The sequence below is a fragment of the Lepidothrix coronata genome, unplaced genomic scaffold, assembly GCF_001604755.1.
Source record: "Lepidothrix coronata isolate B3197 unplaced genomic scaffold, Lepidothrix_coronata-1.0 Scaffold24, whole genome shotgun sequence".
In the NCBI taxonomy this organism is placed as follows: Eukaryota; Metazoa; Chordata; class Aves; order Passeriformes; family Pipridae; genus Lepidothrix; species Lepidothrix coronata.
Genome location: NW_016690204.1, coordinates 2153816 through 2166430, shown reverse-complemented (window position 1 = coordinate 2166430; position 12615 = coordinate 2153816). Strand labels below are relative to the sequence as shown.

The 12615-nt window shown below is 57.2% G+C and overlaps 1 protein-coding gene across 1 annotated transcript; it reads left to right on the top strand.

Annotated features, from left to right (window-relative positions):
- The first annotated feature begins 2237 nt into the window (after positions 1-2237).
- On the top strand, positions 2238-12523 carry NLRC3 (NLR family CARD domain containing 3). Its single transcript, XM_017808675.1, has 17 exons — positions 2238-2547; positions 3620-5366; positions 5910-5996; positions 6687-6770; positions 7042-7125; positions 7635-7718; positions 7827-7910; positions 8364-8447; positions 9266-9349; positions 9791-9874; positions 9980-10063; positions 10347-10430; positions 10940-11023; positions 11136-11219; positions 11439-11522; positions 11726-11809; positions 12317-12523. Exons 1-17 carry the CDS (start codon positions 2238-2240, stop codon positions 12405-12407), a joined length of 3327 nt encoding a protein of 1108 aa, XP_017664164.1. The 3' UTR covers positions 12408-12523.
- Positions 12524-12615: the final 92 nt, after the last annotated feature.

The following is a 12615-nucleotide window of genomic DNA, read 5'->3' as shown; positions in this document are numbered from 1 at the left end:
GCAAAGACTTAATTGAATTTTCCAGGCTGGTTAGAGGCAAGAAGACATAAAAGGGTGAACATTTTGCTGTGAATTGCTCACTGAGCTCCTTTAATTGACGGCATCTTAATTGACTGGGCCACTGCCTGGGGGGTGAAAAGCAAGAGCAGCTGTCAAAGCCCTGCTCCTCCCTGTATGGAGAAAAGGCCTTTGCTGTGGGATCACCACCACTGCCAGGGGCACGTGGAGCTCTGACACTGTGGAGTCAGGGCTGGGCAGCCAGGGAAGAGCAGAAGGACTGGGGTTTCCCTCCTGGAGAGAAAAACTGTGAGAGAAAAGCTCAAACTGTGAGAGACAAGCTCAGACCCAGCTCCGACGGCACCTCCCACCCCTACGAGGGCTTGTCCAGGAACCACTGGGGCAGGTGGGGATGGGCTGGTGCTTTGTCACCCAGCACCTCTCTGTCACTCACCTCATCCCATAGGATGCACCACAAAACAGCCTCAGTGAGAGATCCAGCCAGTGAGGGACTTGGCCCTGGGAGATGCTGTGTCTGGTCCCCTCCTGCTCCATCCACACAGCTGAGCTCACATTCCTGGTGGGAGAAGTAGATCTCTGCATGCACACCCAGGCAGGAGGGTGAACAGAAGCAGTTCTGTTCCAAGCACCTTGACCTGACACCATGCACCAGAAACTCTACCAAGCTACATCTGTATTTTCTCCCTGGGAGAGGTTGAGTTTGACCCAAGGAAACGAGTGTTACCTGTACCTGTTGTCGAGGCTGCACCAAAGCCCCCACAGTGTCCACATCTCCCTCAGGAGTGGGTTTGGCAAAGGTAATGCCTGTGGGCAGGGACTCCCTTGAAATGCCTCTGACTGGCCTGCACGGAGGTGTTCACGTGGATCTAGAGCATCCTGGGAGCTCTAGGATGGAGGGGAGGAAAGGATGCTGTGCCAGGACACAGGAACACTGTGTGTGCATCACTGATGTGATCAGACATCCTCTGGGGCTAAGAAGGTCCTATCTGGACACAGCCAGCAGCTGGAGATGACTTTGGGGCTGGTGGAGATGTCACAGCACAGTGCCACCTGCCAACACAGGGGAAGCTTGGAGCACTCTCAGGCATTGAGGCATTGCCCTTTCCACCTCTGCTCAAAGAACAACAGGACTCTGAGCAGATACACTTCTTAAAAATAAAACACCAAGCCCTCAGCGTGGTTTGGCAGCAGCTGAGTGGGGGGAGCAGGTAAATGCTCCTTCCCTGGCTGATGATTCACCAGTGCTGATGAAAATGGAGTAAATTCAGAGCTCTGCAACAGGATGTGGTGTGAGCCACCCTCAGCAAGCCCAGACAGAGGCTCTGGGCGGCAGCAAGGTGAGTTCGAAACCAAAACAGGCCCTTCATTGCTCTGCCTGCTGCCCCACAACTTCCTCCACGACACAGAGGAGAAGGATGCACGAGCAGTTCACAGCCCTGCATCACTGCCTGAGAAGGGTTCTGCTAAAAGCGGCGGTGGTAAAGGCACCAATTTGTGGCACATGAGGTCTGCCAGAGATGCTGCAGCAGGATGGCACAGTCTCTGCCCCTGCCAGGCCCACAGTGATGGGGATTCTGGTCTTACCAAAAGCTGATGAATGGACCCACAGTCAGCACCAAACTGGCTTCTGATGCTCCTGATGCTTTTCCTCTTCTTTCACCAGGAACACGGATGAGGGCTGAGAGGCTGCAGGTGATGCTGTGAGCTGGCCAGGGGTGTGGGATGGTCCATGGGACAGCCACGCTGCTGCCACAGCACTGCTCGCCTGGGGATCACCCATGTCACGGGAGGCCTCTGATGGAAGGTGAGCTGTGGATGGGCAGCCAGAGATCCATCATCTCTGGGGAGTTCCAGTCTCAAAAATGGGACAAGGTGGGGCACTCAGCATTTCTTGGTCCAAGGGCCTGGGGAGTGCTGTGCTGGCACAGGTGGAACAGTTGTCTCTGAAGAGAAATGATCTTGCTCAGACTTTTTCTCTGCATGGGCTTGGTTTCCCAGGAGGAAATGCCTTTTCATGATTGTGTTCCTCAGTCTCTTTCAATAACTGCTGCCTTGACCTAGCAGCTCCTAACAAAACACCCTCACACTTTGGCTTTGGGATGGCATCATCCCAAGGAGGACTTGGCAGGTAGCTCTGGAGGGCTCCAGTTTACTCCCTGTTACCTTCAGAGTCAGAGGGAGCTTTCCACTGCTGCCCTTCCCTGTCACCCCTCAGCAACATGCCCGGGGCTTGCCAAGACCCAACTGTGCCACTCTCCTCTCCTGCAGAGGTTTGGATCCACCGGTACCACAAGCAGCTGGTGAGGTCCATCTCGCCGCAGTTCCTGGAGGAGATCATCTGCCACCTGGGGAGGCTGGAGCTCCTGACAGCAGAGGAGGCCAGCCAGGCACGGCAGGAGAGCTCCCTGCCCGAGCAGGTGAGGGCCGTGGTGGACGTCCTGGCCAGCAAGGGCAGCCACGCCTGCCAGACCCTGCAGACCTTCATCAGGACCACCAACTCCCAGCTCTACCTCCACATCACTGTCTATGGTAGGCAGCACACTGTGCACCCAGCCAGGGGGGTCTGGACATGTGGCCTGGCTGTGGGCACTGGCTGGAGCACCCCAAGATGTGCGCAGAGCTGGGTGGCATTGGCAGATCCACTGGGGGCATCCGTGGATGCAATGGTGCCACTGCAGGTCTCTGCTGGGGAAGGACATGGCTGAGGGTGACAAGGGCTCTCTGCCATGTCTGAGGGACCTTCCTCAGCACACCTCTCTGGGCAGCCTGAGGGGTCTTTAAGGTCCTCAGTGCCCGGATCACATCAGTCAGTCCCAACAGCTGGGCTGGGAACAGGGGGATGGCAGGAGGATGGCTGGGCATCCCTGACCACATCCATTGGTGGCTGCCCAAACTTCAAGCTCTCTTTGCAACCCTCTTGTTAGGAGAAGTTTCCCTTGTTTCTCTCCTGCTGGGGAGGCTCCAGCCTTGGCTGGTGTCCACTCTGAATCTCTTGCAGCACCATTCCCTGCTTGTCCAGTCTTTGCTGGAGGGTTAAATTTCACTGTACCAGTGCTGTGATACCTGAGCCAGGTGAGCAGGACAGGTCCAGGTGGTCACCAGGTGGTCACCAGGTTCAGCCAGGAGTCCAGCTCTCAAACAAGTCCATGCTGATGAGGCAGGACTGAGGTCAAGCCATGAAGTCAATCCAGAGGTCAGGATCAGGTCCAGCAACGGAACCAGGTTCAGACACAGTCCAGTGATCACCAAGCAAGGACAGAGCGATGAGGTCCAAGACCAAGGTCCAGATCAGGAAGGTCCACCACAGCAAAGGCATGATGGGGCTGTAGCCAAGTGCTCCTACAGTGTAGCTTAGTCAGGGGCTGAAGGCCCAGGCCTGAGCTTAAATGGGCTCCTGGAATAATGGCTGAGGCTGTTCAGGGCCATTTAAGCCTTTTAGTGCCCTCTGAGCCCTGGCACGTACCTTCCTGCCCAGATGTAAACCCATGAGGTTTCCCCTCTGCGTGGGCATGGCAAAAATGTGAGGCAGCTTCTCTCATTTGTATCTGTGACTACCATCCTCCACCTTCTCCTCACCCCCCTTTTTCATTTCTCTGTGCAGAGCCCATGGTGCAGAAGCACCTGGAGAGCCTCCAAAGCTACCATGGGAATGGCTTGGAGACAGGTGCCCTGCAGCGACTCACCAACCTGCTGCTGGTGGAAGGATTGACCGATATCCAGCAGCAGGAGCACGACATCCTGCAGATCGAAACCACCAAAGGCCTACCAAACACATCCAAGAGCATCCCTCTGGAGAAGCTCTTCCTGCCCCTCTCCAAGGTCAGCATCCCACCACGGATCTGTGTCACCATTGGAGTGGCTGGGATTGGCAAAAGCACACTGGTGAAGCTGTTTGTCTGCACCTGGGCAAAGGGGGAGATCAACAGGGACATCATGTTTGTGCTGCCCCTCACCTTCCGGGAGCTCAACACCCATGAGAAGCTCTCTGCCGAGAGGCTCATCTGCTCAGCATTCCCTCACATCACGGAGCCCAGCTGCATCCTGGCAGGAGCCACCAGGACCCTGCTCATCCTCGATGGCTTGGATGAGTTCAAGACTCCTCTGGATTTTTCCAACACAGTGGTATGCACTGATCCCAAAAAGGAGGTCCCAGTGGACAACCTGATCACCAACATCATACGGGGCAACCTGCTGCAGGAGGCTTCTGTCTGGGTCACGTCGCGGCCGACGGCAGCCAGACAAATCCCTGCAGGGCTGGTGGACAGGATGACGGAAATACGAGGGTTTGGGGCTGCAGAGATAAAGGACTTCTTGGACCAGATGTTCCTTGATGACAGAGACCTGTCCAGCCAAGTCCTGCAGCACATCAGAGCTAACAGGTCGTTACACATCCTGTGCACTGTTCCTGGCTTTTGCTGGATTTCTGGCTCCTCAGTTGCCTATTACCTAAAAACCAGTGTGGGTCAACGCCAGGAAACAACCGTTGTCCCCAGGACCCTGTCAGAAATCTACTCCTATTATTTTAAAATGGCTCTGGTGGGCAGTGACTGGCCAGAAAAGCCAAGAGAAACCCTCAGGATCGAGCAGGCTGTGAGCAACAGCAAGAAGATAGTGGGCAGCCTGGGCAGACTGGCCTTCTACGGGCTGCTCAGGAAGAAACACGTGTTTTACGAGCAGGACATGAAGGCACATGGCATCGACCTCTCCTTGCTGCAGAGCAGCCTGTGCACGCGGCTCTTGCTCAAGGAGGAGATGCAGACCTCCACAGCCTATTACTTCTCCCACTTAACCATACAGGAGTTCCTGGCAGCTCTTTATTACTACACGGCGGCCAAGCGGGCGATATTTGACCTCTTCACGGAGAGCGGGATGTCCTGGCCCAAGCTGGGCTTCCTCAGCCACTTCAAGAGCGCCGTGCAGAGATCGCTGCAGGCAGAGGACAGGCAGCTGGACGTCTTTGTTCGTTTCCTCTCTGGGCTCCTCTCTCCGCAGGTGAACAAGCTGCTCTCCGGGTGGCTCCTGGTGAAGGACGAGCAGAACGGCTTCAGGAGCCAAGCGACCACCTTCCTCCAGGGCTGCCTGGACACCGACTACGCCATCTCCCTGCGCACGGTGAACACCGTGCGCTGCCTGCACGAAATCCAGCACATGGAGATCGCCAAGGCTGTGGAGGAAGCCATGAAGAACCAGAGCCTGGCCGGGATGCTCACCCCTGTGAACTGCTCTGCCCTGGCTTATCTCCTGCAGGCCTCTGACGTCTGCATGGAGGAGACAAACCTGTCCAACTGCCTCACCTACAATGTCTGTAAGAGCCTGCTCTCCCAGCTCCTCTTCTGCCACAACCTCAGGTGAGTCCTGGTGGGGTTGCACTGGGAAAAGCAAGCAGGGATGCTGGGCTGTGACTCATAATCACAGAATGGTTTGGGTTGGCAGGGACCTTAAAGATGATCTCATTCCAATCCCCTGCCGTGGACAGGGACACCTTCCACTAGACCAGGTTGCTCTCTTGTCCAGCCTGGCCTTGAACACTTCCAGGGATGGGACAGCCCCAACTCTGGGCAATCTGTGCCAGGGCCTCACCATCCTCAGAGGGAAGAATTTCTTCCTAATTTCTAATCTAAATCTCTCATCTCTTAGTTTAAAACCACTCTTCCTTCTCCTATCACCATCTGTCCATGTAAAAAGTTGCTCTCCCTCTTTTTTATAAGCTCTGTTTAAGTCCTGGAAGGCTCCCCCCTGACTCAAGTGTGACTCCAAGGTCTCAACTGAGACATGGGCCCACCAACAACCACTGAGTCAGCTCTGCTTCTGTCCTTGAGTTTCTCCACCTGTGATGGGTAGTTGTCATGGGAGGGTTGTCTTTCTCTGCTTTTTTCTCCTCTCTTCTCCAGGCTGGACAATAATCAGTTTAAGGACAATGTGATGGAGCTGCTGGGCAGTGTGCTGAGTGTGAAGGACTGCCAGATCCAGAAGCTCAGGTAGGACCTGGCCCAGGGCAGACTGAATGTCCTGGGGATGCAGCGTGGACTTGGGGACACCTCAAAACCAGTGTGAGGGTCCTCCAGGAGCGTCTCCCCACTGGCTCCCTGGGTGTCTACTGACAAGGACAGCCCCACATGATCTCCTGCACCAAGGCATAGTGACCTTACCCCATGTCTTCACCGTGGCTGGGCAGGTTGTTTTGTCCAGCCTTCCTGAAGCTTCTGCCTCCTCAGGCTATCCCAACAAACTGCTTCCTGAGGTCACAGCAGTTTGCTGGACACCTGAGGCTCTGCAGGGAGGATCTGATGTACGGAGGGGACAGGCTCCTGACCCCCATGCAGGAAGATGCCTTGTACTGGACAAAGGGGTCCCCACTTTCTTCACCTCCCTGCCCTTCCTCATGGCTGCACAGAGTCCCCCGTGCTGCAATCTGAGCTCCATTTCATGACACAAATTATTTTTAACTCTAGAAACTCCCTTTCTACCCTGTCCTTGCAGTCCTTTGCCTGGTGTCCACCCCAGAGAGCAGACCTCAGAGCACCCACAACTTTGGCTGTACCATGAACCAAACGTTCCACATGGCTTTCCTCTGCTCACACAGCCCAGCTGCATCCTGGGATATGCCAGGAGCTGTGAAAGTCTCTTTCTCCTCCAGAAAAACACCCAATTTTTCTTTTTCTGGGCAGCTTGGCAGAAAATCAGATCAGCAACAAGGGAGCCAAAGCACTGGCCAGGTCGCTGCTGGTGAACAGAAGACTGATGGCACTGGAGTAAGTGTTCCCCCTGTACCAGCTCCTGCCATGCACATGTTCCCCACTGAGAACCATTCCCATGGCTGCACTGGGGCTGGATCCCACCCAGCCTGACTGAGCTTGGAGGGCTCTTCAGCCCCTAAAGCCACCAGCACTCAGAGGTGAAGGTAACCCTCGTGAGCTGCCAGCCTGATGTTCCACCTCAGCAGTGCTACAGGAAGGCATCTGGCTCAGACAGGGTGTGCCCCTGCCTTTGCTAACCTTGGCTTCTCTGCCTGTCCTGCCCCAGCCTGCGGAGCAACTCCATCGGCCCCACCGGAGCAAAAGCACTGGCTGATGCACTGAAAAAGAACCAAATCCTGCTCTCCCTGAAGTAAGTCTCAACTTCTGGGAACAAATCCCCAGGACAAGCCTCCTTCCATCCCTCATCAGTCCCACTGAGGTTTTCCCAACCTCCAAGGGTCAGGATGTGGGGAGGCCCTGGACATAACCTGGTTCTGTTATGCTGGGCAATAGCACAAGTGCAGGTGGCTGAGAAGGTGACCAGGCCAGCCCTGGGCCAGAGATGTTGGGATTCTCCTGCCTCTCAGCCTCGGTGGGCCTGGGCTGAGGTTGAGCTTGAGGTTGAAGCTGAGGTCCAGGTCGAGGTCCATCCCTCCCATGGGAGCTCATAGAGTGCTGCTGCATGGATGGAGGCATCTCCCAGGGGAGAGGAGGGAGGGAGACTCCTGGGCAGGGATGATCGGGGACCAGACCCTTTCTCATGCCAGGGATGAGGGCAAGCAAACGCCAGGGCTGGTGGCCACTGCCCCACAGCCCTGCATGGCCCCTCGCCCCGCTGCAGAATCATCTGTACACGGCTCCATTCCTGTCTCCCTGCAGCCTTCAGCACAACACCATCAAGGAGGACGGTGCCACCTTCCTGGCCGAGGCCCTGCTGACCAACCACCGGCTGGTGACCCTGCAGTAAGTGACCAGGACCTCCTGTCCGCCCTCTGGCCACCCAGCAGACCGAGGTGCCACTGACGGGGACGCGGCACCTGACGCTCACAGGTGCCCTCCTCCCCTTTGCAGCCTGCAGAAAAACGCCATCGGAGCCCAGGGCGCCAGGAAAATCGCGGAGGCGCTGAAGCAGAACTGCAGCCTGAGGGAGCTGACGTGAGCACAGCTCGGGGCACAGGGGGGTGATGCCAACACCACATCCCCCGGGATCTGCGGGCAGGACCGGCAGGAAGGGGGCTGGGCCGTGGGATGGGCAGGATGGGCACTGCTGGCTCTGCCCAAGACGGTTGGTGTGGGTGAAGGGGGCAGGGGCTGCAGTGCTGCCTGTGGAGATGCTCTCCCTGTCTCTAGGGATGCAGGGAGACACGTAAAGAACAGAGAAGCCAAGCCTTCCCTCTGGCAGAGGCAAGCAGCAGGGCTCCAGGCCCTGTGGGAACATTAAAAGCTATTTCAGCTCCAACCAACCACAAGAACAGAGGTGTATATAGGCTGGGAACGAGATGACAGCAAGTTCATGCTCACTGCTGGAGCAGGGAGAGCCCGGGGGAGGTGAATCCCTTGCTGGCAGGTCCAAGGGTGGTAACACCAGCTCTCCCTCTTCTGTCTTAGACTCTCCAGCAACTCAGTGGGAGACAATGGTTCTGTTGCCTTGGCTGAAGCTCTGAGGGTGAACCACAGTCTGCAAAGCCTTGAGTAAGTTCCCCCTCCGTGCTTGGACTCCTTTTCTAACAGAGCTCACCCTCCTCCCTCCAGCTACACCTCCCACCCCTCAGGCCCTCGGACTGCTTCAGACTCTTTCCCTGTCTCTCCCAGTCCACATGCCCTGGAGGGGCACAGGGTTGTGGATGCTCCATGCAGGCTGGAGCACCATGTGGCAACTCCAGCAGCAGCCAGGCTGGCCCTGCCTTCACCAGGAGGGCACTGACAAAGACAATCCTCAACCCAGCGAGGATTTTTTTTTCTGCTTTGGAGGATATTAGTAGCTTTGAGTCTTCTTTCTCTCTAAAATGATGGGAATTGGCTAAGGAGGAAGTTATCAGGCCAGGGCCTGGCAGAGTCAGAGTTGGATGGTGCAACCTTCATTCCCCTTGGGAGCAGCAGCCAGAGACCTCTCCTGCCTGGCCTGATGGCTCCTGGTGATGAGTGACTCTGCTCTGGGTCTGTCCATGGCTTCCCACAGTGTGATAAGGACACCAAAACTGCAGGAAAGCACTTGCCCAGCTGAGCAGGCAGCTGTGGTAAGAGCCAGGTGGGGACAAGGCTGCCCCTAAGTGCTGGCAAACCCCGTCACCTCTGCTCAGTGAGGCCAGTGCTGCTGTGGTCAGCGGGAGATGCTGAACCTGCCCTGACTGTTCCCAGTGCTGGTCCTTCTGCCTTGGCTCCCCCACCTCCTGTAGCTGGGAGATGCTCATTTCTCAGTGAAACGGGCACTTTTCACCCCAAACATGACCCCACAGCTTACCTGTGATGCCAAGACTGTCCTGTCCTCACACCTTCTCTGTTTGTCTCAGTCTCCAGAGCAACTCCATCAGCAGCACAGGGGTCACAGCACTGACAGCAGCTCTCTGTTCCAACAAGGGACTCATCAGCCTCAAGTAAGTGAGTCTTTTGAGCCACCCTGGCCAAAAGCTGCTGCTGGGATGTGGGAACCTTTTGGCATTCTGGCTTGTGCCTGTTTTTTTCCACAAGTGCTCTGGGATGCTAAAAGCAGCTTCTGTCCCTTCTCCTGCTCTGAGGATCTTCTCTCCATCATTAGCTTTCCCCCCTTGGGACAGTATCTGTTCAGCCATATCTTGGAATGAAGTGATGGCAGCAGGGATGGGAGACTGGGAAAAAGCCCTGATGGGCCACCAGTGTCCATGGGATACACAGGGAATTGAGATGCAGGGAATGAAGGTGCTGATGCTAATGGAGTTTCAAGTCAGACAGACACACCTCAAAATAGGTGGTGTCAGCCCCAGAGCAGGGGGCCAAGGGGGCTGTGAGGGAGCAGCTCCTGCTTCTGCTGCTCCTCCCAGCCCCACGTCTTCCCCCAGCCTTCGTGAGAACTCCATCAGCAAGGAGGGGGGCCCTGCCATCGCTCACGCCCTGCGGACCAACAGCACCCTCAGGAGGCTGGAGTAAGTCCCATGGGCCCCAGGAGGGCACCCAGGCTGCTGCATGGTGCCCCTGGAGTTGTCCCAAACACTGTGTGTGTGACCTGTGTCCTCTGTCCCTGTCTCCAGCTTAGCAGCAAACCTGCTGTGTGACGAAGGCGGCAAAGCCATCGCTTTGGCCATCGGAGAGAACCGGGCACTCACATCCCTCCAGTGAGTTTCCCCCTGGACCTGGCCTGGTTTGAAGCCCCTTGCATGGCCACAGAGCAGGGACACTGCTCCTGGCCCTCAGCCCCTCAAGGCTGTGGGAGTGGCACTCCTGGGTCGCCCTCGGTGGGAGGTGTGCTCTGCCATCCCAGACAGACCCACGGGGTCATGCCCAGGGGTCACATCCCAGCCTCTGCCGTGCTGGGTGGGTGCAGAGGGGTGCAGAGCCTGGAGGATCAGGGCACGCTCACAGCTCCAGGCTTCACCTCCCATTTTCTCCTGTTTGCAGCTTGCAGTGGAATTTCATCCAGGCAAAAGCTGCCATGGCCCTGGCACAAGCACTACAGTCCAACAGCAGTCTGGCCAGTCTTGAGTAAGTGGGGACAGGGGCAGATGGGTCCTGGGCAGCACTTTCCTGCTGGAAGGGCCCTTGAACATCATCTCATTCCACCCCCCTGACATGGGCAGGGACACCTTCCACTAGATCAGGCTCCAAGCCCCATCCAGCCTGGCCTTGGACACTTCCAGGGATGGGGCAGCCACAGCTTCTCTGGGCAACCCGTGCCAGGGCCTCCCCACCCTCACAGGGAAGAATTTCTTCCTAATATCCCATCTAACTCTGCCCTTTGGATGTGGGAAGCTGTTCCCCCTTGTCCTGGCACCCCATGTCCTTGTCAAAAGTCTCTTGGAGCCCCTTTAGGTACTGGAAGGCTTCTGTGCCACCACTGCATGTGCCTGTCTGGGGCTGCTCCGAGTGCCTGGTGGCCTGGGGTCCCCCAAGCCATTTGGGAATGGTGGGCACACTGTGCCCTGTGCTTGCTGTCCCTCTCCCTGCTCCTGGGTGCAGAGGCCAGGGGCAGAGGCAGCACTTGGGTGTCTCAGCTTGCAGGAAAATGCCATCGGAGACGAGGGAATGGCCGCCCTCTCTGATGCACTGAAGGTCAACACGACCCTGGCAGATCTCCAGTGAGTATCCAGGCTGTGGCGGGGCCCTGGAGCTGCAGCCTAATTAGCTTGTGTAATTAGCACACCACGTCCACCTCACAACGTGTGCTGAAGGGTCCCTGTTCCCTTGCAGCCTGCAAATGGCTTCGGTTGGGACGGCTGGTGCCCAAGCCCTGGCAGAAGCTTTGATGGTCAACAAGAGCCTGCAGATCCTGGAGTAAGTGCTCAGTGGGGCCATCAGTCCCCACGGCTGTGACACGGATCCCCGGGGTGTCTGAGATCCTGGTCCTTACCTCAGCACCACTTCCACCCTTGCATCGTGTCCAGACTTGGCTTGCTCGTCCCTTGGCTCGCTGGTGTGGGACCACCTCTCCCACCTCCTCCCACCTGGGGTCATCCCGGGCTGTCCTTCCTCACCTCCTGCCTTTCTTCTCAGCTTGCGGGGGAACTCCATCGGCGTGGCAGGGGCCAAGGCCATGGCCAACGCCCTCAGGGTGAACAGCAGCCTCCGCCGCCTCAAGTGAGTATCCCGCTCCCTGGGGTGAGCCAGGAAGAGCCTTTCCAGACCTTCCTGGAGGGAGCAGCGAGGGAATGGCCAAGCCAATGGTTCTCAGCAGGGCAAACCCCTGAGTGGGTGGCTTTTCACAATGTCCGAGCCACGCATTCCCTCCTGGTGGCCACTTCTCCCTGGCTGGTGCTTTCTGACCCTCCTGCCTTCCTCAGCCTGCAGGAAAACTCCCTGGGCATGGATGGAGCCATTTGCATCGCCACTGCCCTGAAGGGCAACCACGGCCTCACCTACGTGAAGTAAGTGGCTGCTGCACTGGACGGTAAAAGCAGAGATGGGGGAGACCATGGGAACCATCCAGGACTTTCTCCACCTGGCACCGCCCAGTCCTGGCTGCCCCACAGGGACCTCCCCAACAGGGCAGGGGCATCCCATGCTCCTCCAGGCATGAGAGCCACAATACCCACACAGCTCCTTTTCAGGGATGCCTCTGTGGCAAAGAACCACCTCAAAAGCCACATACTCCCCAAAATATCACAAGGGAGAAGTGGCTCAGCCCCTCCAGCTCAGGTGAGAAGTGGCTCAGCCCCTCCAGCTCCCCAGGGGTTTCCTCCAGCTCCTCACCTTGGCCCCAGCCTTCAGGCTCTCAAACTCAGAGTCTCCTGGAAGTGGAGTCCCAGGAAGAGCTTCTGGATGGGGTGGGGAGGGTGCAGGTGATGCTGGTGCAAAGCTGGGGAGCATCTCTCTCGTGCCCACCAAGGATCCTGCTTGATCCAAGCCTGAGCTCCTCTTGTCTTTGCTCCCAGCCTGCAGGGGAATCGGATCGGCCAGTCGGGAGCCAAGATGATCTCCGACACCATCCGGACAAATGCTCCCAACTGCGTCGTGGATGTGTGAGGGTGCCTGGCTGCAGTGAGGAGTGTGGCCAGTGTGACCCCACAGGGAGCTGCTTGGTCCCCATCTCAGGGAAGAGAGCTGGGGCAAGGAGAGCTCCTGAGCTCCCTGGCGTGGCCCAGGAGGACCGAGGGTGTCCAGATCAGCAGCGCAGGAGGGTCGAGACTCGCTGGTGTTGAAAGCTGAGGGATGTGTGCCTGGGTCCCTGTTC